The sequence below is a fragment of the Heteronotia binoei genome, chromosome 21 (genome assembly GCF_032191835.1).
Source record: "Heteronotia binoei isolate CCM8104 ecotype False Entrance Well chromosome 21, APGP_CSIRO_Hbin_v1, whole genome shotgun sequence".
Classification (NCBI taxonomy): Eukaryota; Metazoa; Chordata; class Lepidosauria; order Squamata; family Gekkonidae; genus Heteronotia; species Heteronotia binoei.
The window spans coordinates 172,894,308-172,921,963 of NC_083243.1; the positions used below are offsets into that span (position 1 = coordinate 172,894,308).

Here is a 27,656-nt window from a genome sequence, read left to right on the forward strand (position 1 = left end):
ACTGCGGAAGGATGGAAGGCTGAGTCAACCTCAAACCGACTACTTGAACCCAGCTTCCACCGGGGATTGAACTCAGGTCGTGAGCAGAGCTTAGGACTGCAGTACTGCAGCTTTAACACTCTGCGCCACGGGGCTCTTTTCTAGGGAACAGGCAGATATCCTTAGATTCTGCATTCTCTTCACTGAGACGTTTTTCAGACAAGGCACTTTTATACAAGGTAAATTTCAAGCACCACATAGAATGCTGCTTGAAAGGTGAGTCATATAGGAGGCAGCTGGGTTTTCTTTGAAGATTCTGTTTCAGCCGCTCATGCTGCTGAAAAGACAGGTGTCTTTCCTCTTCAGCACTGCAAGTGGCCGCTGTGGAAATTTCAAAGAAACAGTCTTTTCTATGTTTGTTAGGGTCTCCTTCAGATAATCAGCATGGAGCCAGGCTGTGAATTTTGAGAGTAAGAGGCTACAGAGGAACTTTAGATGAGCTTTCAGGGAAGTTGAACTTGCAGAGAGTATGCATGCTAAATCTTCAACCTTTGTGTTCTGTTGAATTAAAAGGAGTCATTGCTTGCTTGCTAGTGTGTACTTTTCCATAGATTCCCTCTGGGCGTGCCCCTGTCTCAGCAGGATTCACAGCAAGAATGTCCTGTTTCTGTAGTAAACAAAGTTGTGGCTGTCAAATAATACATTTCCGAGCAGAAGAAACCTACATTAGACTGCGTATAGCATCCCTTTCAAGTTCTCATTTCCTCACTTAAAACATATCTGAGGGGTGTACCTAAAATAACCCCCTCCCATAGAATCTCACCTTTTCTTGCATCCTTTCATCTTCCTCACCCATCAACCGATCCTCCCCCTAGCAGCCTTTATCTGTGAAAACTGTGGCCCACAGGGGGTTGTCAGCCAAACTAGGCCCATTTGCTTGGTGGCAAACTCACATTCACTTGTGGGGGACACCTCATTTCCCCCTTTATCCCCTTCCTCGCATGGTTTCCTTTTAGATAGATCCAAGTGGTCTGAAGTCGTTGAACAAAGCAGGAGTCAAGTGGCACCTTTAAGACCAACCAAGTTTTATTTAGAACGTAAGTTTTCGTGTGCTCTCTAAACACACTTCGTCAGTCTGATGGTTGACTCATGGTTTCCTTTTGTTATCCTCCTGACATTCCTCATAGTCTTATCTTTCCCTGCTTCTTTCTCTCCATCCCACTTACCAACCTACCATCTTCAGCTATATTTATTTATTTGATTTATAATCCATCTTTCTCCACAGCAAAGATCCAGAGCTGTTTGTGTCATCCTCCTTTGTTCCATTTTATCCTCACAACAACACTTTGAGGTAACTTAGGCTGAGAATGTGTAACTGGTCCAAGGTCACTCCCAGGGTGGTAATTGGAAGCTAGGTCTCCCAGGTTCTAATCTGAAACTTTAACGACTATACCACATTGACTTTCATGAGGTGGCTGCTGTTGAATGGTAGCAAGCACCCAGTCTGGCCCCTGTGAGTTCTCCCTCAAAGACCAAAGTAGTCCTGGAAAGGGCCATACCTCTACCTTGCCTTTTACTGACAAAAATATAGGCTTGAAGGCAGGCAATAATGTTGTTTCTTAAAACTACAGGTGATGCATCTTTTGCTTTGGGGGTTAGCCCCCCCTAGTTTATATGTAATTTCTGGCTCTCAGTCCTCCTCCTCCTACTAATTATTATTATTATTATTATTATTATTATTATTATTATTATTGCAAAACTAGGGTATTTGTCAGGCTTAGAGAAAAAGCTTTCTTTTCCAATCATGGCTCCAGTTTCTGGATATAAGTAGCTGCAGATCTGGCCATGTTGAGAATTAGATATATTGAGTGATATAGGGTTGCCAGGTCTGACTCAAGAAATATCCCGGGACTTTGGGGGTGCAGCCAGAAGACTTTAAGGGTGGAGCTAGGAACAAGAGTGTGGCAAGCACATTTGAACTCCAAAAGGAATTCTGGCCATCACATTTAAATGCCTCCCCTCCATTTGGAAGTAATGAAGGATAGGGGCATCTTCTTTGGGGGCTCATAGAATTGGATGGATCCCATGGTCCAGTCTTTTTGAAATTGGGAGTGTTTTGAGGAGAGGCACCAGATGCTATGCTGAAAATTTGGTGCCTATACATCAAAAACAGCCCCCCCCCAGCCCCAGATACCCATGGATCAATTTTCCATTATACCCTATGGGAATCAGTCTCCATAGGGTATAATGGAGTGTCCAGTGGACATTTCCCTCCCCCTCCTTCTGATAACCCTGAAGTGGGGACAGGGCCTTCAAAGTGAGGGATCCCCTGCCCCCAACTGGGGATTGCCAACACTATGAATTGATATGATATATCATTTGCTCAAGTGCTGACAATCCCTGTAACACTGGGGATGGTGAAACACCTTATGACCAATGCTCCCTCTAAGCTTTGGAATCTTGTGAGCAAAAATTCTATTTCCTGAGTTATTGGCATTCACGTTGTGGGAGAGCGATTTGGCTGCTGCATTAGTTCGTTGGCTCTGGGGCCATCCTTCCTGAGCTACGACACAAATGTGTCAGCCAGAGGCTAAAAAACTGTGAGCTAGCTCACATTAACTCAGCTTAGAGGAAACACTACTTGGGACAATATAATGTCAATGTCAGCTTTGGATAATTTGGAGGCACATTGTATAGTGAAAGAAACAAAGTTGCAAATCAAAACATTGTACATGCTGTATTTTGGAAAAAACATGGGTTTGTCCCCCCTCCAAAAAACCCCCAGCCCCTTCCTAACCAAATAACTTTGACAAAAAAGGGAGAAGTGTGAGCCCAGGCTGCAGTCTGTGAAACTTTCATAGCTATTGCTCATGAAGGTTGCAGCTTCAATTAAAATTCGTCCTAGATGGTATTGTCTCAGATGCTAAATTATATGAATATTTCAACTGCTCTGAAATTTTTAAAAAGGTTATCACTATCCAAGGCATAGATGGTTTGTGTGTTTCTGATGGATTTAGCAGAGCAGGGTGTAGGAAGATATATTAGCACATCGATGTACTGTTTGTGTACGTGTGAATATATGAAAGTGGTGTCTGAATGGGATGTTTTGGAGGTCCTTAATTTATAGGGTCACCATAAGTTGGAAACAACACGATGGCATATAACATACACATCTGGATGGAATGTGTGATTGCTGCATATGAAGAGTGTGAACGGGTGCCTGTATAAAGAGAAGGAGGGGGAAAACAGATACAGAGAAGATATTGCACATAGATAAATGGGAAAAAAATGGTTCTCGGTTATTCTACATACCTCAAAACCTGTTTAGACTAATCAGAATTTATTGGGTAATGTAATTCTTGCTGTTGTTCCTAGGAGTTGATTTTAAAATGAAGACCATAGAAGTAGATGGGATTAAAGTCCGAATACAGATCTGGTAAGTGATGCAGGTACTTTGACACAGAGCAAAGTACATTCTTTGACTTGGAGTGCAGAAGACCCATGGGTATATTGTTTGACTCTGGGGATGTTGTAGGTTCTTAGGTCCTCAGTAAAGTAGGAATGGCAATGATCTAGTCATGGGGCGGCTGTGAAGGTGAATCCACAGACTGAAAAACGCTGCTAATTAAAAGTGCTTTGCAAGTAATCAGTAGTGGCAGTCAGTGTTCCCTCTAAGCTGCAGAGTCTTGTGAGCAAAAATTCTACTTTGTGAGCTACTGGCATTAAAGTTGTGAGCGACCCTACTGAGCTACAGAACCAATTGGTAATTGAAACCGTTGCAAAATTTTTATATTTAGCATCTAGAAGGCGCTTTAATGTATTTGCAAATTGCCACTTGATGGATGGATTGGTTCCTCGTCATGTTCGATATCGTGCCAATAAAGGTTATTGTATTGTATTGTGAACTATTGCATCCATTATTGTGTTATGGGGTCATCCTTCCTGAGCTAAGACAAAAATGTGTGAATTGGAGGCTAAAAATCTGTGAGCTAGCTCACGCTAACTCAGCTTAGAGGAAACACTGGTGGCAGTGGATCTGACCATATAGAACATCTATAAAAGATTTCCAGTGGCATCAGAAGGGAGGATAATGGGCAGGATGTTGCAGCTTGTGTATAGGGGGTACTACTGGGACTCCTACATGTGGATACCAGCAATCATTTCTAAGAGAGGGAATTGGACTAGATGACCTTGGATGACCCTTCCAACTCTATGATTCAGGGCTCAGATTTCCAGACTTTATTAGGGATTTTCCAGACAATGATTTAAAAATACACACACATTTTTTCCTTTAGCACTAGAGCAGTGGTGTAATAGGGGGAGTGCCATTGGCCTTGCACTAAAAGGAATTGCTGTTTTGCCATTCTTTTACATTAGGGATGCTATGCACTACCGCATTGGAACAAGTCAAAGGCCTTTAAGAAACTTTTTACAAAGAAAATCCTAGCAAAAGGTCCACAAAATGGAGCCTCAATGCTTAAGTTCATTTGTTACATTTAAAAAAAAATAGGGGCAGTGGGGGGAGAAGGGCCCTAGATACATTAATTTCAAAAGAGTAAAGCTACACATGTCCAGTAGGGGGCAGCCAACTTGCATGCTAGCACATTCTCCAGAGCTGAAGTGCTCCTCCATATGCTCTTGGATACATCAGCAAGGAAATCACCTTGCGACAATGTTAGTGGTGAGTGAAGAAGCAAGTCACTCATAGCAGCAAGGTAGACATACTTTGTGATGACTTGGCTAATGGGATAGCATAAATCTGTTAGTCTGTCTTTGTGCTGCATGCAACTTGGTAAGGTGGCCTCTCTTTTTTGGGCCAATATAGGTGGAGTGCTCAGTAAAAGGGTCAGTGTACACTCATTTCTACCATTCTGCTGATTTCCAGGCTTGGCCCCTCCTGTAAAACTATTCTTGGGGGGGGCAGTTTAGTTGCTGAGTAAGTTAACATAAAATTAAGTGCCAATAAATTCACTTAATTTTCAGAACTAACGTAGGTTTTCCTATTGCAGAATTTGAAGGGGTGGTAGTGCAGACTTCACATAAACTTTCATATGGCTTCTAGCTTGCTTCTTCCCCACTGAGCTCAGGGGGACTTACTTCTGAATAGGTTAGTTCTGCATTGTCCATCCCTTGGAACCCTTACACTTCTTATGTTGCTACTCAGATGTTAGTCAGGAGTTGTGCATGATGGCCTAGCATTCCCAGCTGGGGAAGAGAAGATTGAATAGAGAATGATACAGGGCACAGAGACTTTTCAGTTTACAAATTAAAGTTTTAGAAGAAGAAGAAGATATTGGATTTATATCCCGCCCTCCACTCCGAAGAGTCTCAGAGCGGCTCACAATCTCCTTTACCTTCCTCCCCCACAACAGACACCCTGTGAGGTGGGTGGGGCTGGAGAGGGCTCTCACAGCAGCTGCCCTTTCAAGGACAGAGGCTCAGAGCGGCCTACAATCTCCTTTATCTCCCTCCCCCACAACAGACACCCTGTGAGGTGGGTGGGGCTGGAGAGGGCTCTCACAGCAGCTGCCCTTTCAAGGACAACCTCTGCCAGAGCTATGGCTGACCCAAGGCCATTCTAGCAGGTGCAAGTGGAGGAGTGGGGAATCAAACCCGGTTCTCCCAGATAAGAGTCCGCACACTTAACCACTACACCAAACTGGCTCTCTAGTTAGCAGCATCACACTAGAGCCTGTTGGTCAATGAGATGTTTATCGGTCAGTTCTTCAGTAGCTATTTTCAGGTTCTTCCAACAGCCGCCTCTTCAACAGCTCTCTGAAGCAGAGCGAGGCTTAGCACAGACGTATCCTGAAATGGAGGCTTGCTGCTCTTTTCCCCCCTCATGCAGCCTGAGCCTGACTCCCGCCTTCACAGTCCGCTTGACAGTTGCACTGATCAGATTGAATAGCAATCTGGTACTTCATTTTGCCCTCTCTACCCACTTTAGTCAGGCTGTCTGCTTTACTGAAACCTTTTAAAAGTACAACTTAAAGTGTTTATTTGCCTGATCATTCGTTTTGCACCTCGGTAATCAAAAACACAGAACTTTAAAAAAAAAAATCTGTAAAGCAGGGAGAAAGTAACCCACTGATTTTTGCAGAGGATGGCTCTGTTGTTCAGTGCTCTTGACAGCTGGCTGGCTTCTGCAGAAATACAGATTTTTGGCATCCCTGAGAGGTTGATCTTGAAGGAAAAGCAGCATGCGTGTGCAGAGTGCATTTTTCCAGTAGGTTTGACACCCTGGTTATACCACCTAATTTACTTGAGTGATCACTGAGCAAACTGGGGAGGGGGGAGGTTTAGCTACCACAGCCTTAGTTTGCCATTGACACTGAACTTAGGGAGCTTTTGTTCTAGAAATCTGCAGGAGATCCATGCCCAGTGGTATCCATATGAGATGTAGAGTTTTGAGCTTGTCAGTGAGTCCAACAGAAGATCCCATCAGCTTGGGGGTTTGTTGAACTTATAGAAGTCCCAGCTCCCTGTAATGATCTTTTTTTCTCCCCAGGGATACTGCAGGTCAGGAGCGATACCAGACAATCACTAAGCAGTATTACAGACGAGCCCAGGTAAAACTATTTTATGTAATTAAAATGATACATCTGTGGCACCTTTCTCCTGTTAGACTAGCTAGAATGTATGAAGGTGCTAATAACTAGTGTTGGTTTTGTGATTCACCTCAGGCAGACTTTTTCCACATGTGGTGGGTCTGTGTTAGGGCTAAACAAATTTTGAGAAAATGTTACTATTGAGAGGGGGATAGACGATAATGCTTTTGGCTTCCTTAATTTTTTTTTTTTTTTACTGAATTACATCATCTCTATCCCAAAGAAATGTAGAACATTTTCCTTATATAACAATTGCAGGGCCGTATTCACATGGAAGCCGAAAGAAAAACAATATATAAAGCTTTTAAAGATAAAATGATTTTATTTGTATATAAAGCTATTGGCGTTACAAAAAAAATGAAGATTTTACAAACAGTGAACTTATTTGGCCCATTACTTTAAGCTGTATGGAACAAACAGTGTGATTATGTTTATTCATCTGACTTCGATCAAAGATAATTACAGTTACATTTTGCTTTAGAATTTTATTTAGTAATTAAGCTGTCTGCATCTATATGTGTCATGACTTTACTTTGATCTTCTTAAAACTGTTTGACTTCCTTGTGATATACTTATGAATCAAAATGAAGAAAAAAATTGAATGGAACCCAAGAACTGGGTACCCAAGGAAGACATGTTGCTGGTTGGAGATGTCACGCCAGTATGAAGCTCACGTGTCATTTCTCTATCTTCATCTTTCACTGCCAAAAATATTGGCAAAATGTATCGAGACCAATGTCAAATGAACATAAGAACCATACTGGATCAGACCAAAGGCTCATCTAGTCCAGCGTTCTGTTCACACAGTGGCCAAACAGCTGCCTTTGGGGGACTGCAACAGCCTCATCCGGCCTGTGCTCCGCAGCAACTGATTTAAAGAGACATACTACCTCTGGTATAGGAGGGAGTAGATAACCATCATAGTTAGTAACCCCAACCCACTCTTTTTTTAAAGCCTTCCAGGTTGACAGCCATAATCACATCCTGTGGCAGTGAGTTCTACAGACTATATGTTGTGTGAAGAAATACTTCCTCTTGTCTGTCCTGAATCTTCCACTCTTCAGCTTCAGTAAATGACCCCAGGTTCTAGTATTATGGAAGAAGGATAAAATTTTCTCCTTGTCCACTCTCTCCATGCCAAGCATAGTTCTGTAAACCTCTCTCATGTCTCCCCTTACTCGTTTTCTTTCTAGGTTATACAGCACTACATGTTTTAACCAATCCTCGTAGGGCAGCTACTGCAGCCCTCTGATAATTTTGGTTGTTCTTTTCTGCACCTTTTCACAGTCTACAATATCATATCCTTTTTCAGGTGCAGTAACTAGAACTGTATTCAAAATTCCAAGTGTGGTCTTGCCATAGATTTATGTAATGGCAACATGATAGCAGCAACTTTATTATCCATCCCTGTTCTAATTATGGCTAGCATAGAATTTGCCTTTTTCACAGCCGTTGCACACTGGGTTAACATTTTCACTGAGCTGTCTGCTACTTTTCTTGGTCTGTTGCTGCCAGTTCAGATCCCATTAGTGTGTACATAAAGTTGGGATTATTTGACCCAACAGACATCATAGGTATTACTTTACAGTTGCTCACATTGAATCTCATTTGCCATTTTAGTGCCTATTCCCCGCATTTTAAGAGATCCTTTTGGAGTTCTTTGCAATCTGTTTTTTGTCTTAACCACTCTAAATAACTCGATATCATCTGCAAACTTGGCCATATCGCTACTCAACCCTAATTCCAAGTCACTTATGAACAAATAGAAGATTTAGAGGTGGTATTACTATTATAATCCTGCAAGTCTGTCTTGTGTAGTCACAATCAGTATGCTGACCCCCAAAGCATGTGAATTGTCAATGTGTGCTCTGATTTATACAGCAGAGAAAAAATAGGTCCTTTTATAGGGGCTGCTGTCTACAGGGCAAATTTGGTCTACAGGTCACTTGTAACCTACTATTAGATGCCCTCCTCCACAGGTGTGACAGGATTGTTGTTGCTACGATTTAGCGTTCTTTAAAATAAATTGAGGAACATGACCTATGTTTCTGCAGAGAACCCAAAAATCTTAGCTGCTTTTTTTGCTACTTAATTTTTCCATTATTTATCGTAGTGGCAGATCGCCGTGAAAGAAAACCGTAGCACAACTGAAAAAAAAGAAAAAGAAAATCTGTTCCGTTTAATGGCTCAAGGTCACATTTGATAAGTCTTCATTTAGCTTGGCGTATACAGAGGAAGAGGCATTGTCTGAGCTCACAAACTTGTTGGAGCCAGAATGTACCAGACTTGTTTAACTAGAAACATTTATCATATCTGTAAAGGACAAAGGAATTATCCTCAAGTGTCCAGCTCACAATTGTCAGTATCGTTTTTGAAGGAAGTTGTATAGGGCAAACCATATAACAGTATTTATTTGAGGTGTTGTTGGTAAAAATGGTTCACTCTTTGGTCATATGGCTTCTGGTCGTCATTATAGTTCCTTTACCTCATTCTCTCCACAGGGAATATTCTTGGTGTATGACATTAGCAGTGAGCGTTCCTATCAGCATATAATGAAATGGGCCAGTGATGTGGATGAGGTAAGTGGAGGTTGCCTTCCTTATTTCTCAGTGGCTGGGGAGCATGAGAGATGGTCATTTTTGTCCCGCTAGAAACACATGAGGGTTTTCCACTGCCATTCAGCTTGGTAAGCCTGGTTCATAAAGGAAACCAGATACATTTGATTAGGCATGATGACTGGAAATGCAGTCAGGCTCTTTTCACCACATCGTTTTGGCCCATCTGTGTCGTCGTTTCCAATTAAAGGATTTGCTCTTGGGTAGACTCTTATCATATTTAATTATTATTATTTGTTTATTCAATATTCCTCCCATTCCCCCATTAGGGGCTCAGAGTGGAGTACAGCAAATAGAAATAAAATCGCAATAAAATCATAATAAAGCCAATTACAACATTCATCAAAGTGCAGCAAAAACGATTCAGCAAGATGACATGACAGCAAGGTGGCATAGCACAAAATAGTACCGCAATACAGCATCACAGTAGCGCAGTACTGCAGCAGAGCAGTAGGGGGGAGGCCAACCAATCAATGAATAGATGCCCGCTGCCTCATCCAAAGACCTGGCGGAACAGCTCCATATTACAGGCCCTACAAAAGGCCAGCAAGCCAGGTAGGGTACAGATCTCCATAGGTAACTACTTAGGAAAAACAGATTTATTCTATATCTGTTTCTTGGGCAGTTGTTCCTGACATAAGTGGCTAATGGGAATAGGCCTTCAGTTGGTACCTTTGTGCTCTTGCACATATAAGGTGCTTTCAGAATATTGGGAAATTGTACAGGTAGTTCCTTACATCCTGCTGTGGCTGGATATAGAGTCTTGCATTATCTCTGCATTGAGTTTACAGGGAAAATGAGTAGGAAATATACATGTCTGAAATGGAGAAGATGATACGGGCCAAACCTGGAGAAATTGCTGAGGTTATGTTTGTGATTTGGGGGCTGGCTTTCTAATGACCAGGTATCATCGGCTGTAGTTACATAGCTATGGAAGATGAAGAATATCAGAAGGTAGAGCTTTGCCTTTGGTTGTGTTGCAGTTGTGTGAAAATTGTTCTCCTTCCTGTGCAGCTGTTAAAGACACATGAATCCTGTCCCATGTAAGCATGTGGCAATCCTAAAATTGGACAGAGCTTCATGTAGCTGCTTGGAAACTGTGTGGTCTGGGAACAGATAAAGTTTCTCTCCTTTTCTCCAGTATGCTCCAGATGGTGTCCAGAAGATCCTCATTGGCAATAAAGCAGATGAGGAAGAGAAGAGGCAAGTAGGCAGAGAGCAAGGCCTCCAGGTAAATTCCTTGAATAGGCCATAATTGTCATCCATCAATCCTATCTGCAACATAAAATGCAGTGATAGAACCTGATTTTTTTTTACTGCGCCACTCCAGAAAAGTGGAGGTTCCCCCTAACTGAACGTTTCTCTGTATTAAAAAAAAAAAAAAAAAAACTCTCCATGGAGAAAACTGGATGTTGGGCAGATGATGTTGTGAGAATGTCAGAAGCAGCTGGAGTACTTCAGTGCTTACCTGGGAACTAAATGTCACTCCTCCATGCTCACACACACACATTTTAAAAAAAAACGAACAGGAGGGTCAATTACAAAAAAAAATTAAACTGGTGTAATCTAAAATATCCAAACTGCAACCCAGGAGCACCTTTACAGGAGTAAAGGTAGTCCCCTGTGCAAGCACCAGTCGTTTCTCACTCTGGGGTGACGTTGCTTTCACAACATTTTCACGGCAGACTTTTTACGGGGTGGTTTGCCATTGCCTTCCCCAGTCATCTACACTTTCCCCCCAGCAAGCTGGGCACTCATTTTACCGACCTCGGAAGGATGGAAGGCTGAGTCAACCTCAAGCCAGCTACCTGAACCAGCTTCCACTGGGGTTGAACTCAGGTCATGAGCAGAGGGCTCCGACTGCAGTTCTGCAGCTTTACCACTCTGCGCCACGGGAGTAACCCCCATTAAATGAAATAGGACTTACCTCTGAGTAGACCTTTTTAGGATTGGTTTAAGAACATAAACAAAGCCATGTTGGATCAGACCAATGGCCTGTCTAGTCCAGCACTGTGTCAGAGTGGCCATAAGCCACGTGCCTTCAGGAGGTCCACCAGACTTCAGAAGCTCTATCACTGTTCTCTTAGTGTATCTTTCAGATTAGCTACCTCCATAGTGCTTGAGATTGTAATGCAGCACTGGTTTCTACTTGAAGAAAGCGTATTACTGAATGATAGTGTATTCATGAATCATAGTATGTTACAGAACTGTCAATAAAATTGTTTGCATTCCTTCATGCCAGAAGTATTGCTTCTACCATAAAGCACTAAGGCCACTGCAAAATGCTTTAAAATGCAACAGAATGGTTCTAGCCTAAGCTTCTTCCAGTATGGTTTTATATGGTACAGTGATCTGTGGGAGAGGAGTGGTATGAAGAAGCATTTATTCATGCAATCTGCAGTCTGAAGTGGCATGGTAGAAAACCAAGACTGCAACTTAATGAGCTGTTAGTGAGAACTAGATCAGAATCTGACCTTGGGTCTTTCCATATTCTGTTTTTAGTCCACGGTATCTCAGTAGTGAAGTCATTATGCCTTTGATTTGGATCACTCTCTGAGAACTTCGCTTTCTGTATTTCCACCCCATGGTGAGAGATCTGCAGCTGGCTAGTCTGGATGGAAAGTTCCTGCTGCTGTGGCAGCAAATAGAAAGCCAAGACTATAGAAAGAGAAGCTGGAAGAAAACCCATCAATAAAACTATTAATGAGGGAGGGGAGAGCTGAAGAGGATCCAGGTTGAACACTGATGGTGTTTTCCTCTGACAGGGCATGAGAAGACAGAATAGGACAATGTATCTTTAAGAGAAACCAAAGCAGGAATCCTCACTGATGCCCTGAGAAAGCATCTTTCAGCTCTCCCCTCCTCCATGATTCTGTAAAAAGATTTGAGAATGAATCACAAATCAGTTCATGCCCATCCCTAATATCTCTCTCTCTCTCTCGGCTTGGCTTCGCGAACGAAGATTTAAGAAGGGTGCAATAGTCCACGTCTGCTGCAGGCTCGCTGGTGGCTGACAAGACCAATGCGGGACAGGCAGGTCCGGCCACAGTGGCTGCAGCGAAAAGTCTGATTTAGGGTTGGTGCTGTAGCAGTGCGATTCTTCCTCAATCTTCTTTTGTCCTCAAGACCAGCTATGCGTGCGTTCTCAAAAGAAGAGACAGCCTGGTGGATGGTGTGCCTCCATGCTTTGCGATCTGAGGCTAGGTCAGACCACTGGTGATGGTTGATGCGACAGGTGCCAAGGGATTTCTTCAAGGAGTCCTTGTACCTCTTCTTTGGTGCCCCTCTATTTCGATGGCCGGTGGAGAGTTCGCCATACAGGGCAATCTTGGGAAGGCGGTGGTTTTCCATCCTAGAAATATGCCCTGCCCAGCGCAGCTGCGTCTTCAACAGCAGTGCCTCGATGCTGGTAACCTCTGCCCGCTTGAGAACTTCAGTGTTGGTCACAAAGTCACTCCAGTGGATGTTGAGGATGGTGTGAAGGCAGCGCTGATGAAAGCGCTCAAGGAGTCGCAGGTGATGACGGTATAAAACCCACGATTCGGAGCCGTAGATGAGGGTTGTCATCACAACCGCTTTGTAAACATTGATCTTTGTGCCTTTTTTCAGATGCTTGTTGCTCCACACTCTTTTGTGCAGTCGGCCAAAGGCACGGTTTGCCTTTGCCAGCCTGTTGTCGATCTCCTTGTCGATCTTAGCATCTGAGGAGATGATGCACCCCAGGTAGCTGAACTGCTGGACTGTCTTCAGAACTGATTCACCCACAGTGATGCAGGGAGGGTGGTGCAGCGGAAGCGTGCTGGGCCCATAACCCAGAGGTCGATGGATCGAAACCATCCTCTGCTACCATCCCTAGTATAAACTGATACAAAAATACGCGATGTTAATTCATTGTTTCCTCTTCTGTGAAACAAACCACTTTTAACGAAACCCACAAATCTTCATCTGACTCTAGTCTTTTATATTCTCCAGTCTTTTATATTTACTGATTTGTTCTCATGGTCTCTCCAGCTATTTTAAAGTTTGCCTCTCCAGGAGGACACATCTTTCTCTTTTGTCTTTGGAGAAGGAGGGAAAGAAAACAGAATGGGGAGGGAGCATAAACCTAAAGAGAGAGAGGATATTACAGGGGAGTGCAATGGGTTGGCCTTGAAGATCCGCCAGATACATTCTACTTCTAAAAAGACACCCAGATCAAACACGGAGCTGGCAAAAGGTCTACCCCAAAAGAAGTTTTGGAAACTGTGGGGAGAAAGGAAGCTGAAATCGGGGTGAGTTCTAGTTGCACAAAATGAATGTGGAAGCTACAAGAAACTGCAAAGCAAGGCAGAACTGAAGGTGCTAGTTAATGTAGGAGGTCACTTTGAAATGTGCACTAAGAGAAGATTAAATGGCTAGTGTAGAAAGTGCCGTAGAAAGTTATACAGTGGAAAGCAGTTAAACTTTTCCAAACTTTTCCAAAGTTTAACTGGGATCTGAAATCCAGTCTTCCTTCCGTCACTCACAAAGTTCTGTTTTGCAGTGTGGCTAGGCTACGTAAAGAAGGTGGAATTAAGGTCTGGATCTGGACCTTAGTCCACCAGTTATCTAAGCTTGGAGCACTGAGAGATGAGTGAAGTAGCTGCTGTTGGTACTTATTAAAACTGGTGGTATTAGGGCATTGCTCCACAGCCTATTTTTTTCTAGTCTTCATCATTGCTCACTCATTTGCAGACACTGAGCAAGGGATGATATTAAGGAACAAGCTGCCTTTATTGTCTGTGGACAGATTGGAGGTGTGGAAAAGGTACCCTATTCCTAGGGTATCTGACCTGCAGCCTCCTAACGTTCTTTCCTTATGATAGAGCCAGCAAAGTGTGGTGCATAGAGTGTTGGACAGGAGTCTGGGAGACCCAGATTCAAAGTTTTACTTTACGGTAAAGTTTGCTGAATACTTGGGCCAGCCACTCTTTTTCAGCCTAATCTACTTCACCTGGTAGTTATGAGGATAAAACGGAAGAGAGAATAAAGTATGCTACCTTGAGCTCCTTGAAGCAAGGGCAGGACAAAAATAATAAATACTAAAGTACTAAATAATAAATTATGATAGCACAGTCAAGCTTACCAACAAAAACTCTTGATGAGTCAGATGAAGATTTTTGGGTGTCGTTAAAAGTGGTTTGTTTCACAGAAGAGGAAACAATGAATCAACATCGCATATTTTTGTATCAGCTTATACTAGGGATGGGCATGAACTGATTTGTGATTCATACACAAATCTGGTTTATTTGTTATTTATTTTGAATTGGTTTGTTTGCTTGCGTCATGCCCAAATTGGAAAACTAACTGCCTTTTCCCCCCTTGGTTTATTTGGTTTGTTTTTGTGTTCATTTTCTCAGACAGCCTAAAGCTGATCCAGTCAATTCCTAGGCAACACTGGGGGTGGACTTCTGGGAGCCCTGGAAACACCCATTGCAGTTGTCCATAGCTTGATTGGCAGCTCTGGGAGCCAATCACAAAACTCCCATTCTGCTGTATGGGAGCAGACACCCAGACTCCACTGCTTTCACTTTGTGGCACAGAGAAGACTTAGTTGTGAGAGCTGAGCTTTCCTGGGGGCATCTGCTTGGGCGGGGGGGGGGTGCTATAACTTGGATATTCCAAATCCCCTCTTTGCCAAACTTGGAGGGCAGGTAGAGGAGCGCCTGCTGAAGATTCCTAATGAGTTTTATACCTCCCAGCCAAACAAACCAGGAACTGGTTCGGCCAACCATACAAATCACAAAATGAAGCACCAGTTCAGGCAATCAAACGAACCATGAACCAATACAAACCACCATTTTCCCATCTCTAGTTATACACTGGTGTTGATATAGGGTACCCAAACTTTCATTTCATAGTAATTAAGAGTCAAACACCACCCATGGCATATGTTTAAATATTCCTCACATACCTGATGATTTCAATCAAACTTGCACTTGTGGGATAGGGCGGGGTATAAATAAAAAAATTAAATTAAATTAAGCTTCTGGATTTCTAGACTGCATTTGAACTGCAAGTTTTAAAATGAAAAGCAGCTGTGTATTATATCAACAATGGGAAAAGAAGAAGGGCAAGTAAGTTGGAAGAATTTCGAGCAATATATGAGTATTCAGTGTCTTTATGTGCAGAAACCTGTAAATGCTTCTGTCTTCCAGCTGGCTAAGGAATATGGCATGGATTTCTATGAAACAAGTGCCTGCACCAATTTAAATATCAAAGAGGTAAGGACCTCGGATATGTATATTTTCTGTAAGATGTAGGCTGGGGTGCGCATATTAGTTTTCTTTTGTTTAAATAGAAGGCCTGATGCTGCAACCTGAATTAATTAGGCAAACATGTACAATTTGCTTATTTCAGTTCTGGTTCGGATAGTCATGGGGAAATGGCAAAGATTTATGGAGAGACCAAAGTTCCTGCCTTGATCAGTGGAACTCCTGTTTGCAGTATTTTGGGTGTTCACCAAACACAGGCCAGACATGTCCAAGTTTTATAGCTATAAAGTTTTCTACTATAAAAATTAAAACTGAAATCATAATTCTCCTAGGAGTCCTTACCAATAGCTGTTTGATTAGTTAGAATATATAAACCTTGGCTTTCTTTTTAAGAATAAACACACAAGGCAGTTTACAATATTAAAATTATAGATAGTAGCAATTAAAACATAAAAGCACCAGGGAGCAATTTTAACTTTTAAAAAGCCTTTCAGAATAAGGGAGTTTTCAGTTAATGCTGGAAAGCCTCTGAAGAAGGAACCATGTGCTGTGCAGGGAGAAGGGAGTTCAGAAGAGCAGGGATAACTGCTGAGGAAATCTTTCTGCAGGTTCCCACCAATAGGATTATTCCAACAGGACCCATGATAAGTGTCCCTTTGCCAACCTTGGTGCATGAGTTTGCATAGAGGTGGTCTATTGAGGTATCTTGGACTCAAGCCATTTAGGGCCTTAAAAGTAGTTTGTATTAGGTATGGAGGCATGCTGGCAACCACTGCAGTTGGCTACAAGATGTGTTTGCTGCCGCCAGTCCCTGTTGTAAATGGGGGCATGAAGAAATCTAAAGGGAGTGTACATGGCAATGTGAGGCAGACACCATGGGTTGGATCCTGTGCAAAATTTCTGCTGACAGAAAGAATTAGGGCTTCCTCAGTTTCCTCTGCAGCCAGAAATGCCCAGCAAATTCTGCTTCTGGGGGATAGAATGCTTAGGAGTTCCATGGGTCTGCTATGAGAGGAGGCAAGTAACAAAAAATTATACTAGATCCAATACTATCTTTGTACAATAATCTGAGATGTGAGCAAAAGAATGTACTGGAAGATCTCTCCTATGATTTCTAGCGACAAATTACTCTACTTTTGGGGAAGGGGGGCGAGGCGGGAGGCAAAGTTAATATATTGCAAAGAGGTGAGTTTTTTTAATCTACCAAAGTTGCCAAAACCACCTCAGCCTCTCACCATGCACATTTTGATTTTGAAATGTCAAGGCTGAAAGTTTTTTTTAAGAGGTGATTTTTTTTTTTTTAAAAATGTGTGTTTTAATATTAGCAGTTAACATAAGTAGTGCATGATTCAGCAGTTGATTTCAATAGAGAGAGCTAAGGATGTTTAATTCTCCCGTTGAAGTCAATGGAACTAACAAAGTATTTGATTTTGGATCATGTACAGAGAAAGCTAGAGAAATATAAATAGAATTAATGATACTCACCTGCTGCTTATGTAACATGGCTGAGGGGGAATCTGCAGCCTGTTTTTTTCCTGAACCACCACACTGGGGAAAAAAAATAAATTTAGGAAGTTAAAACAGTCACAAGAACAGTAGAGAATGTTCTTGAAGTATCCTGGCCTAGAGGTGCTTTCTATAATGCAAATAGCGTAATTAGACCATGGTGAAGGTGCCATGTAAACCACAATTGTAAATAGATCTTTGTCTGCAGTAAATAAAAACTGTCTCCAGACAACCAGGCATGCATACTACAATGGACATTTGTTTTTAATATTTTTTTAAAGCTTTCACTATGCCAGAAATGTCTAAAACAGGTGCATAGATAGGCACATATTGTAGACTTCTTTGCAAGAGTGATGTAAACCTAAGCATCAACAGTTGTGTACACTGCAGGAGGTACAGCTGTCCCTCTGCCTTCTGTTTCCTTCCGTAGTCTTTCACTCGTCTGACAGAGCTGGTTCTGCAGGCCCATAAGAAGGAGCTGGATGGACTCCGCGCATATGCACCTGATGAACTGAACCTAGTTGAGCTGGAAGAGGCAGCAAGCAAGCCAGATGGTACAGAGCATTCTCCCAAGACGTGTTGGTGCTGAAGGCCTCCCCGTGCGTGTCTGCACGTGTTCTCTCTCTAACCCCCCCAGTGCAGGTAGAAAGGCTGCCACCTAGAGAGGATTGGCTTGCTGTGCTCCATCCTTCTAGTTTTTGGTTGCCTGCCTGCTTGCCATCTGCCCTGCTGGATCCTCTCTGGATTCCCCGATGTTTCTCTTTGGTGATTTCTGTTGTCCTCAAAACTCCCTGGATCCAAATTTCTTCAGATGGCTCACAATATGCAGAACGTCACCCTGCCATCTGCATGGAAAGGCTGTGGATAATTGAGATCCATTCAAAAGTCTTTAAGACTCCAGGTGATCTGCAGCTATGCCTTTTCAAACTGGGCAAGGAGAGCCTTTTGGTTCTGTGGCAGCACACGGCCCAACCTGACCTCTCCGAACTGGGCTCTCTATGAGGAAAATGCTAACTATTGTCCACGCAGATCATTTGCTAATGCACCTTCTATAGCAGGACTGCAGATGGCTTATTAAGTCTTTCCCCAACGTACTTTGCCATTTCAGTATCTGACTTAATGTTTGTGCAACATTGTGCAGCATTCTGGGCAGGTCCTGAGCAACTAGTGATAGGGCTTTATGACTGTCTCAAAGGCAGTAACTGTATCTGGTTCATACTTGGCTGCCCAGAGTTTACTATCTCTTTTCCCATAAAAAGGGGGGAGGGCTTATTCCAAAGTGCCAGATTTCCCCCTGCTAAATATAAGAGCTAGCCCCACTGTGAATAGGATGTACAATGAAATTCAGGGCTACAATTCAGCTTGAGACCCTGGAGAGCCGCTGCCAGTCTGAGTAGACAATACTGACTTCGATGGACCAAGGGTCTGATTCAGTAGAAGGCAGCCTCATATGTTCATTTCTCACTAAAGCCCTGATATAAAAATAGACATTGGGTACATCAAACTCTCTCTTTTCTCTCTCTCTCTCAATATCTGTTTTTTGAGAAGTTATGGGATCCTTTTAGAATATTCTCTGCAGCCTCTTGAGACTTGACCCAGAAGATCCCAGAGTTTTTAAAGCTATGTGCTTCTGACATGGTTCAATCAGAACAAACTATAACCGTAGCCTAGCTGCATGCATATTGCACGGGCATCCTCCTCTCTTCTGGCCATTGTCTTGCTTGTTGGTGGAGGCCTAACATGCTCAGCATGCCCTGGTATTCCGGTCCATATGCCTGACTGCTCCAGAGTAGCTGCTCCCTATGTGCCAATGCCTTAGGGATGATAAGACTCCTTTCCTGAGTTTGTGCCAGAAATGGGCCATGGTCCTCCCTGTTTTTGATCTAGGAAGGTTGGCGGACAATTAGGGGACAGTGCAATATGTGGTAGCAGTACAGGAATCCTTCTTCTGCATAGTAATGTTATCTCTGACAAGGGCCTTAAAGGTGAGTCTTTCAGTCCACAGAAAATGATTCTTGTGGCACCAGCCTCTTAATGTGATTTCCTTTTTCTAACCACAAGCCAACACCAGATGGCAGATGAATCTACAGTCCTTTGCCCCTTTCTTCTTCCATCTTGACTTTTTCTCAAGACCTGTTGGCACTAATGAAGTTTGAGGGGAGGAAATTAAAGAAGGGAGGGAAGAGCTAATGAAAACAATACTGGTGGCATTTGATCCAGATTTCTTTTTCCTCCTGAGAGGAGTTCAGATAAGATGCCATTTCAGAGGCACGTCCTCTTAAAGCTCTGCCTCTCTTGACCTCTTTCCTCATGCTCAGCAGGTTTGCATTGGTATCAAGCCAGTGAGACAAAGGAAACAGGGAAGTTCTACACACAGCACCTGCTGCTGGCAAATGGGATCTCGTGGACACAGCCCCTTTGCATTGGGGACTACCCAACTAGTCTTTACTTCAGGTCTGTGGGAAATGACATAACACACTTGACCACCGGTGACTCCTTTTTGCCACAGCTAATTATTGCCTCTCGCAATCCAGCATCATGTTGGTGCCACTTGCTGTGCCGGAGATCTAAGAATAATAGCTGCCTTTCCACCAGTATAATAGAAGCTGAGCTGCTGATGCTGTCGCCAACGTGCACAAAACAGACTTCAACACAAGTAAACAGCACACAACAAAAAGGGAGCAGATTCCTTTGCTTACTCGTGGCGGGAACTGGTCTTCTTGCTTAGCCCCAGTGGTGGCTCTTTCTGGGGGCTGTTGATGATGGTTCACAAAGCCTCTAGCTCTCAGTAGTGAGCAAAATGAATTGTCCTAAGAGCATCCAGGGAACTGTATTCTGGGATTAAGCAGTTTGTTTCTGGGAGCAAATACCTCCCTAATCAATGCCCATTTTCTCAGTGCACTGTACATGAGAGTAGCGCTCTCTACAGGGGCCACAAAGTGCTTGATTTCCAGCTAGTGTTTGGGAGGGAAAGTGAGTGAGTGTTACGGGAACGATATGTTCAGATACTCCCTGATGGATCATAGCATAGCAACTTGTCTGTCTGTAGCAGAAACTGTTGCACATAACTTACCATGAGATCCAGCCACATTTACAACTTCTCTGCTGTGTCTGTAATTTGTGAACTTTGCACTCTGACTGGGGTTCCTTGTATGGCCTGTCATTGTAATTCATTATTTTAAACCAAAATCTTTATTAAATAAAGCTTCTCAAAGTGGTTTTGGATTGCTGTATGTTTTTTCATTGAAATGGCTAGCCCATTTTGAGGGTTGGTGAAGTTGGGCCAGTAGTTGGCCTGCATCATTTTCCCAGAAGCCTCTGCTGAAGCTGCCTGAGATTGCTGCAAGCTGAAGGGGTTTGGCTTTTGCCAATCCCGTCTCTGAAGCGCAGTGAATTCAAACAACAGGACATCACAGTTGTTACAGATAACCTTTATAGCACTGAGGGTGGTACAGAAGAGAATGCCACTCTACTAGCCTATATAAAGAATGAGCAGGAGGACACTCCTTGCACTAGAATCTCGTAGCCCAGTGGCAAAGCAGCAGAGGATAGGGAAGTAAATCAGCTGTGTGAGGGGAAAGAGTAGAATACTATCTGTAGTTTGATAAATATGAATTGAAGGTAGAAATCCAGCCGGAGTGGAAGAGTGTGAATGACATCTGTTTGGTGGCCTAAAGTCAAAGAAATGTCCTTGGTGCAATGAGCTTTGAGCTCTCAAGGAGCAAGTCCATTCCCTTGAAGCCAAGATAGCCGGCCAGGAATTGCTGAGACAGGCAGGCCAGACCTTTAGATATTTGGTCCAAAAAACCCTGCTTCTCCTATTCCCAATCCAGCAAGTTTTCATCCAGTGTTACCCAATATCGTTTCATTTGACATACTTTCAGTTTCAGGATGCATTCTTGGCCAAAAGACTCTAGAGGAGGTTTATGCTAAAATCATTTAAAAGAACTATAATAAAACAGGATTGACATTACCAGTTAGAATGAAAAATAGTATCCATAGCAGTAACAAAAAGATGATCTATCTAAACAGAAGCAAAACAAACTTGCAGGCAAAAAGCAAATCTCCTTGGGAGTGAAAGGTAAAACCTGGGCTGCCCCTGCAGTAACTTACATAAGGGAAGCGTGAGCTGAGATGAGAGAATAGCCATGTCCTGTGACCTCTGCTGTTCATTAGATTCAAGGGAGTGCTAGCCTGGTTGGGGAAAAACCTTCAGCCTGAGAAACAGAGGTAGTCACCAATGTAACAAATGAAAAATCTGGTGATGCTGTGAATAGGCAGTTTTGTGTTCTGTGTCCTTGGAATGGCGTGGCTAAGGCACTGGAAGCATTAAGACATGCCCTTCTGTTCCATTCTTTCCTTCCTTAGAAAATTATCTCTGATTGCTGTACTCTGGTTACATCCTCTGCGTTGTTGCTCGAGCTCACTAGCAATCTGATCCGTCTGTTAATAATTCAGCACGCTCCTTCGTAAGCAAGGAGAAGCAGAATGCTCATTAGGTTTTCGTTGTTGAGTTGAGTTGAGAAAGTGGCTGTTTCGCTGTGGCATTTGGAAGTCATATTTCTTTTCTTTTCAAAATACTGTGATATGATTCTTATACCAGTGTATGCCTCGCTGGCCAATAAAATGATTGTGGGAAGAATCTGCTGTGTTCCTGCACTGACAAAAAAAAATGTAAACATGAATTACACATGGAATAGGTAATAGTTAAAGCACTGGACTAGTTACTTGGGAGACCAGGGTGCAAACACCTATTCAGCTAGATAACTTTGGGTCAGTTCATCTATTCCTTTAAGACCAATAAAGTGTCACATCATGATATATAAACAGGGATCTATGTTTATTCTCAATGCAGCAGGCACTTATTTATTAATACAAGGAAAAGGTACAATCATGAGAAGTGTCCCTTTGCTCCAGCTACACATTGATTCCACAGCGGCACCGATGAAAAAGCAATTTGTATTCAGAGGGATTGAATGTTCAATTCGCAAAAATGCTAGAATGAGTGCAAGTGTGCTGTTTTGTGGGAGACTGATTTGGTGTCAATGCCAATGGCTCTTTTTGTCTTAAAGGTTCATGAGGAATCTGCTGCTTTCTGAAACAGCATTTGTGTTATCTGTGACATGCAAGTCCATCATCATTAGTGTCTTAGCGAGACCATGGTAGTGATTAATTGTATCATTAGTTCCAGAAAGAGGGTCAAAACATAACTGTTATTGGATGCCTTTTACAGACTTCTTCAACAGACTGTATCAAATGAACTATCTTGTCCATACCTGAATGTGCATCCCGCAGAAATATTTCACAGACATTTAAGTAACATTTGTACTAAGCTTCACAACCCAGCTGGCACCCATTAGGAGACCAATCTAGCATCCCACTGCTGATTTATGCCCCCTTAGCAATGTCCCCACAACTGTCTGAAGCAGCTGGCCGAGCCTGTGAGCCTCCCCTCCATCAACCACCTAGCAGGATTACAGAAACCCAAAGCAACTGTCCTCCTCTCCTCCATACCAAGTGAACATCTGCGGCAGAGAATATTTGAACTTGTGTCTCCCAAATCCTAGACTGGCACTCTAACCACTACATCGATGTTTTACATTGTTCAAATCATTCCTCAGTGGCAAGACTCAGAATGTTGCTGCTGGGGGACAAGGGTTTTTTTTTAGTATGTGGGATCTGCCTTGTGCAGTTCCACAAGGCTTAAACTTTTCCCCCCATGCTATTCAGTCTCTTAGAAGAAATCATTCATGGCTTTGGAATAGGATGACATGCAGCTCTGTTTCTCTAAATCACCTGGTGATGTAGAGACTCTAAACCAGTGTCTGACAGCTGTAGTTAAATAGCTACAGGTAAACAAGCTAAAACGGAATCCTGACGAAACCAAACCAATGTTGGCTGGGAAAACCAGAGTCCTGAAGGATATGGTGCTCTTGATGAGGTCTAGATAACTTGGTTGAGAACCTAGACATGATAACTGACCCAGTTTGGGTGCTGGAGAAGTAAGCTGATGCAACCGCAAAAAAGGCATTCTATCCCCTAACTTGACTCTGCTGACCTGACCACGTAAGTTCATATTATGGTTACCTTAAAGCTGGACACCACATGGGTCTGCCCTTAAAGAGAACTCAGACTACTGTTGGTACAGAATGCTGCAGTCTAATTACCACCAGCAGACCCTCCATTGGTTACCAATCAGTTACAGGCTTTAATTCAGGGTGCTAGCTATCACAAAGCATTTAAAGGCACTGGACCCCATACCCCCAGTGCTGTCTCTCCTGCTATATTCCACTGCAGCATCTCCACTCATCTGAGCAAAGCCTTCTGAAGATGCCACCCTGCAAACAAAACTCAGCAGTTGCCCATTCATGTGTATCGTCTTGTGCTGTGGAATGACCCTACCCAGAGGTTACTAGGAAGGGCCCCCCCCCACCTCTTTTGTTTTATAATGTGAAAAACAGAACTGTTCAGGACATTCTTGTCAAAGGAGCAAAGCCCTGGTATATGGGTTCCATTTAGGTCAGGAGGTGGCTTTTATTTAGTAACATAAGAACACAAGAGAAGCCATGTTAGATCAGGCCAACGGCCCATCCAGTCCAACACTCTGTGTCACACAGTGGCCAAAAAAAAATTATATATATACACACACACACTGTGGCTAATAGCCACTGATGGACCTCTGCTCCATATTTTTATCTAACTCCCTCTTGGCTATGCTTGTGGCCGCCACCACCTCCTGTGGCAGTGAATTCCACATGTTAATCACCCTTTGGGTGAAGAAGTACCTCCTTTTATCCGTTTTAACCTGTCTGCTCAGCAATTTCATCGAATGCCCATGAGTTCTTGTGTTGTGAGAAAGGGAGAAAAGTACTTCTTTCTCTACCTTCTCCATCCCATGCATTATCTTGTAAACCTCTATCATGTCACCCCGCAGTCGACGTTTCTCCAAGCTAAAGAGCCCCAAGCGTTTCAACCTTTCTTCATAGGGAAAGTGTTCTAGCCCTTTAATCATTCTAGTTGCCCTTTTCTGGACTTTCTTCAATGTTATAATATCCTTTTTGAGGTGCAGCAACCAGAACTGCACACAGTACTCCAAATGAGACCGCACCATCGATTTATACAGGAGCATTATGATACTGGCTGATTTGTTTTCAATTCCCTTCCTAATAATTTCCAGCATGGTGTTGGCCTTTTTTATTGCAAACGCGCACTGTCTTGACATTTTCAGTGAGTTATCTACCATGACCCCAAGATCTCTCTCTTGGTCAATCTCTGCCAGTTCACACCCCATCAACTTGTATTTGTAGCTGGGATTCTTGGCCCCAATGTGCATTACTTTGCACTTGGCCACATTGCACTGCATCTGCCACGATGACGCCCACTCACCCAGCCTCAATAGATCCCTTTGGAGTTCCTCACAATCCTCTCTGGATCTTCTTCGTGGTCTCTGTGCATCACACTTGTGGGATTAGGCGCCTGCGCCGATCTCGATCGGTAAACTTCAAAGCTGTGGATTTCCGCGGGTCCGACCCAGCGCGCATGCCCAGGCGCCCCACTGCGCATGCCCACCGGGACGACCGCGGACATCCCGCCAGTTCTCTTCTGACCGCCGCGCTGATCGGTTGATCTCTCTGCCACGGTCGGTGAACTTTGTCCTTTTTCGGATTTGTATAGTTAGCTGTATATAGTTAGTATAGTAGTTAGATAGTTTAGATAGCATAGGTTTTTTCCTTTATTTCTATGGAGAGAGCGGGCTTCCTTTCGTTTTTCCCGCCCTTCGGGGTAGGGACAACCCCCCCCCTCTCTCTTCGTTTCCCGCTTTCCTCCCTCGTATGGAAAGGAGGTGGGGATTTTTTCGCCGCTGCTCCGAGTGTGGGAGCAAGATTGCCCCTCCAGACGGCCATTCGCTTTGTTTGCTGTGCTTAGGGGAATGGCACAGGCCTGATTCCTGCCCCCGTTGTGCAAAATTTGTGCCTGCGCCGATCTCGATCGGTAAACTTCAAAGCTGTGGATTTCCGCGGGTCCGACCCAGCGCGCATGCCCAGGCGCCCCACTGCGCATGCCCACCGGGACGGCCGCGGACATCCCGCCAGTTCCTTCTGGCCGCCGCGTCAGCCCCACGGCGGGACCGGCTGCAGCGGGGAAGGTGGGCGGGTAGTGTGACTGCACAGATGACCACTCGAAGATCATCAGTTATAGGTAGGAAACCTGTTTATCTTCTTCGTGGTCTCTGTGCATCACACTTGTGGGAGATTAGCAAGCTCAAGCCTACCTGGTGGGGGGTCAGCCGGTCCATCACGCTGAAACAGATTGCAACACTGCACGGCCCACCGAGGAAGCTTGTCTGCGTCGCAGGTCCAGGGCGTAGTGTGTCACGAAGATGTGCGCCGAGGACCACGTGGCTGCCCTACAGATGTCCTGCAGGGGAACTCCCTTCATGAAAGCCTCAGAGGTAGCTACCGCTCTAGTTGAGTGGGCACGGAGCGGACCTGGGAGAGGCTGCTTCCGGAGAAGGTAACACAAGCGAATTGTCCCTGTAATCCATTTGGACAGACGCTGAGACGAAATGCGCTGCCCCAGAGAGGGCTCCGCATATGACACGAACAACCTAACGTCCTTCCTAGAAGGGCCCGTACGATGCAGGTAAAAGGAGAGCGCCCTCTTAACATCAAGGGCGTGCAACACCCGCTCATAGTCATTGGCTGGAGAGGGAAAGTAGACTGGCAAGTGAATATCAGAATTGAGATTAAATGAAGACACCACCTTGGGGAGGAAGGTGACATCTGGACGCAACGTGGCCCCTTCAGCTGAGAACACCAAGTAGGGGGAGTCGCACCTAAGTGCTGCCAGTTGTGCTGCCAAAATGTGCAGATCCCTTTGGAGTGCCTCACAATCCTCTCTGGTTCTCACCACCCTGAACAATTTAGTGTCATCCACAAACTTGGCCACTTCACTGCTCACTCCCAACTCTAAATCATTTATGAACAAGTTAAAGAGCATGGGACCCAGTACCGAGCCCTGTGGCACCCCACTGCTTACCATCCTCCACTGCGAAGACTGCCCATTTATACTCACTCTCTGCTTCCTATTACTCAGCCAGTTTTTGATCCACAAGAGGACCTGTCCTTTTACTCCATGACTCTCAAGCTTTCTAAGGAGCCTTTGATGAGGAATTTTATCAAAAGCTTTCTGGAAGTCAAGGTAAACAACATCTATCGGGTCTCCTTTGTCCACATGTTTGTTCACCCTCTCAAAGAAATGTAACAGGTTAGTGAGGCAAGATCTTCCCTTACAGAACCCATGCTGAGTATTCCTCAATAACTTGTGTTCATCAATGTGCCTACTCATTCTGTCCTTGATAATGGTTTCTACCAACTTTCCCGGTATTGAAGTCAGACTGACTGGCCTGTAATTTCCCGGATCCCCTCTGGAACCCTTTTTAAAGATGGGGGTGACATTTGCTACCTTCCAGTCCTCAGGAACGGAGGCAGATTTCAATGAAAGATTACAGATTTTTGTTAGAAGATCCACAACTTCAACTTTGAGTTCTTTCAGAACTCTCGGATGTATGCCATCCCGACCCGGTGACTTATTAGTTTTTAATTCGTCAATCAGTTGTAGGACCTCCTCTTTTGTCACCTCAATTTGACTCAGGTCTTTCAACACCCCTTCCAAAATTAGTGGTTCTGGGGCAGGCAAAAAGTTCTCATCTTCTACAGTGAAGACGGAGGCAAAAAATGCATTCAGCTTCTCAGCCATTTCCCTATCCTCCTTCAGTAATCCTTTTACCCCATGGTCATCCAAGGGCCCCCACTGCCTCCCTGGCTGGTTTCCTGCTTCTAATATATTTGAAGTATATATAGAAATAAAGGCTTTCCAACATTTGTTGCCTGAAACACAGGTCTGCGCATATGTTTTGTTTCTTGATTTATATTATCAGCTCAATGACATTTTGTCTTGCTAGGAATTTTTGCTGATAATGGAAATGTTGTATCTTGTCCGCTCACTGATTGCCTGATGTTACTTTTTGCAGACTGCCTACTGATTGACTAAAAGTTTTTTTATCATACTCATAATCTGCCTTATACCTCAGTTAAAAAGGCAGACTATAAATAAAAATAATAATTGAATTCCCCTGCTCCTTCTAGGTCTTTCAGCAAATAATGCCCCTTATTCTAGGCAAGCTACAACACCCTGATTTATGAGTTATAAATATTTCAAAGTCTAAGGCAGCTCATGCAGTATAGAAGCCATGAACTGGTGGGCCTTAAGTTAAATCTTTCTGAAGAGTGATATCTACTTTCACAATTGCCAGCCCCGCAGGTAAAACATGGATGGCAGAGTTTCAGGAGGCCTGGGAGAGGGGAATCTTGTCCTGCCTTAAACATCCTTTACTTTCTCAAAATGTCCCTCCAATAAAATTTTTGCTGACCAAGTCCTTACAGTTTGATTGATGATGACCCAAAAACATTTTAGCCTTCCTAGAACTATAACAATGGAAAGAACCTCATAAGTAATCATAGAGCCATCATGTTTCATAATGAAAGTCTTGATTGGTTTTTCCGTGAAGAAAATAACATTTGAAATTGGGATATACAGTATCTTCATGAAAATTTTGATAGTTCTGTAAGTAGCTGCTGCAAGCTGACTGTTAGCCGCCCTGAGTCTGCTTGTGGAGAGGGTGGGATAGAAAACTAAAGTAACAAATAAATAAA

General features: G+C 43.6%; 1 protein-coding gene across 1 annotated transcript in view; it reads left to right on the forward strand.

Moving 5' to 3' along the window:
• RAB15 (RAB15, member RAS oncogene family) overlaps positions 1–17,804 on the forward strand; it is a 34,312-nt gene extending 16,508 nt beyond the window's left edge. Inside the window, exons 2-7 of the mRNA XM_060261851.1 lie at positions 3,355–3,415; positions 6,488–6,548; positions 9,089–9,166; positions 10,344–10,433; positions 15,379–15,444; positions 17,372–17,804. Of these exons, the coding sequence (XP_060117834.1) occupies positions 3,355–3,415; positions 6,488–6,548; positions 9,089–9,166; positions 10,344–10,433; positions 15,379–15,444; positions 17,372–17,530 (515 nt within the window). The 3' untranslated portion in view covers positions 17,531–17,804. The remainder of the gene's footprint in view (positions 1–3,354; positions 3,416–6,487; positions 6,549–9,088; positions 9,167–10,343; positions 10,434–15,378; positions 15,445–17,371) is intronic.
• Positions 17,805–27,656: the final 9,852 nt, after the last annotated feature.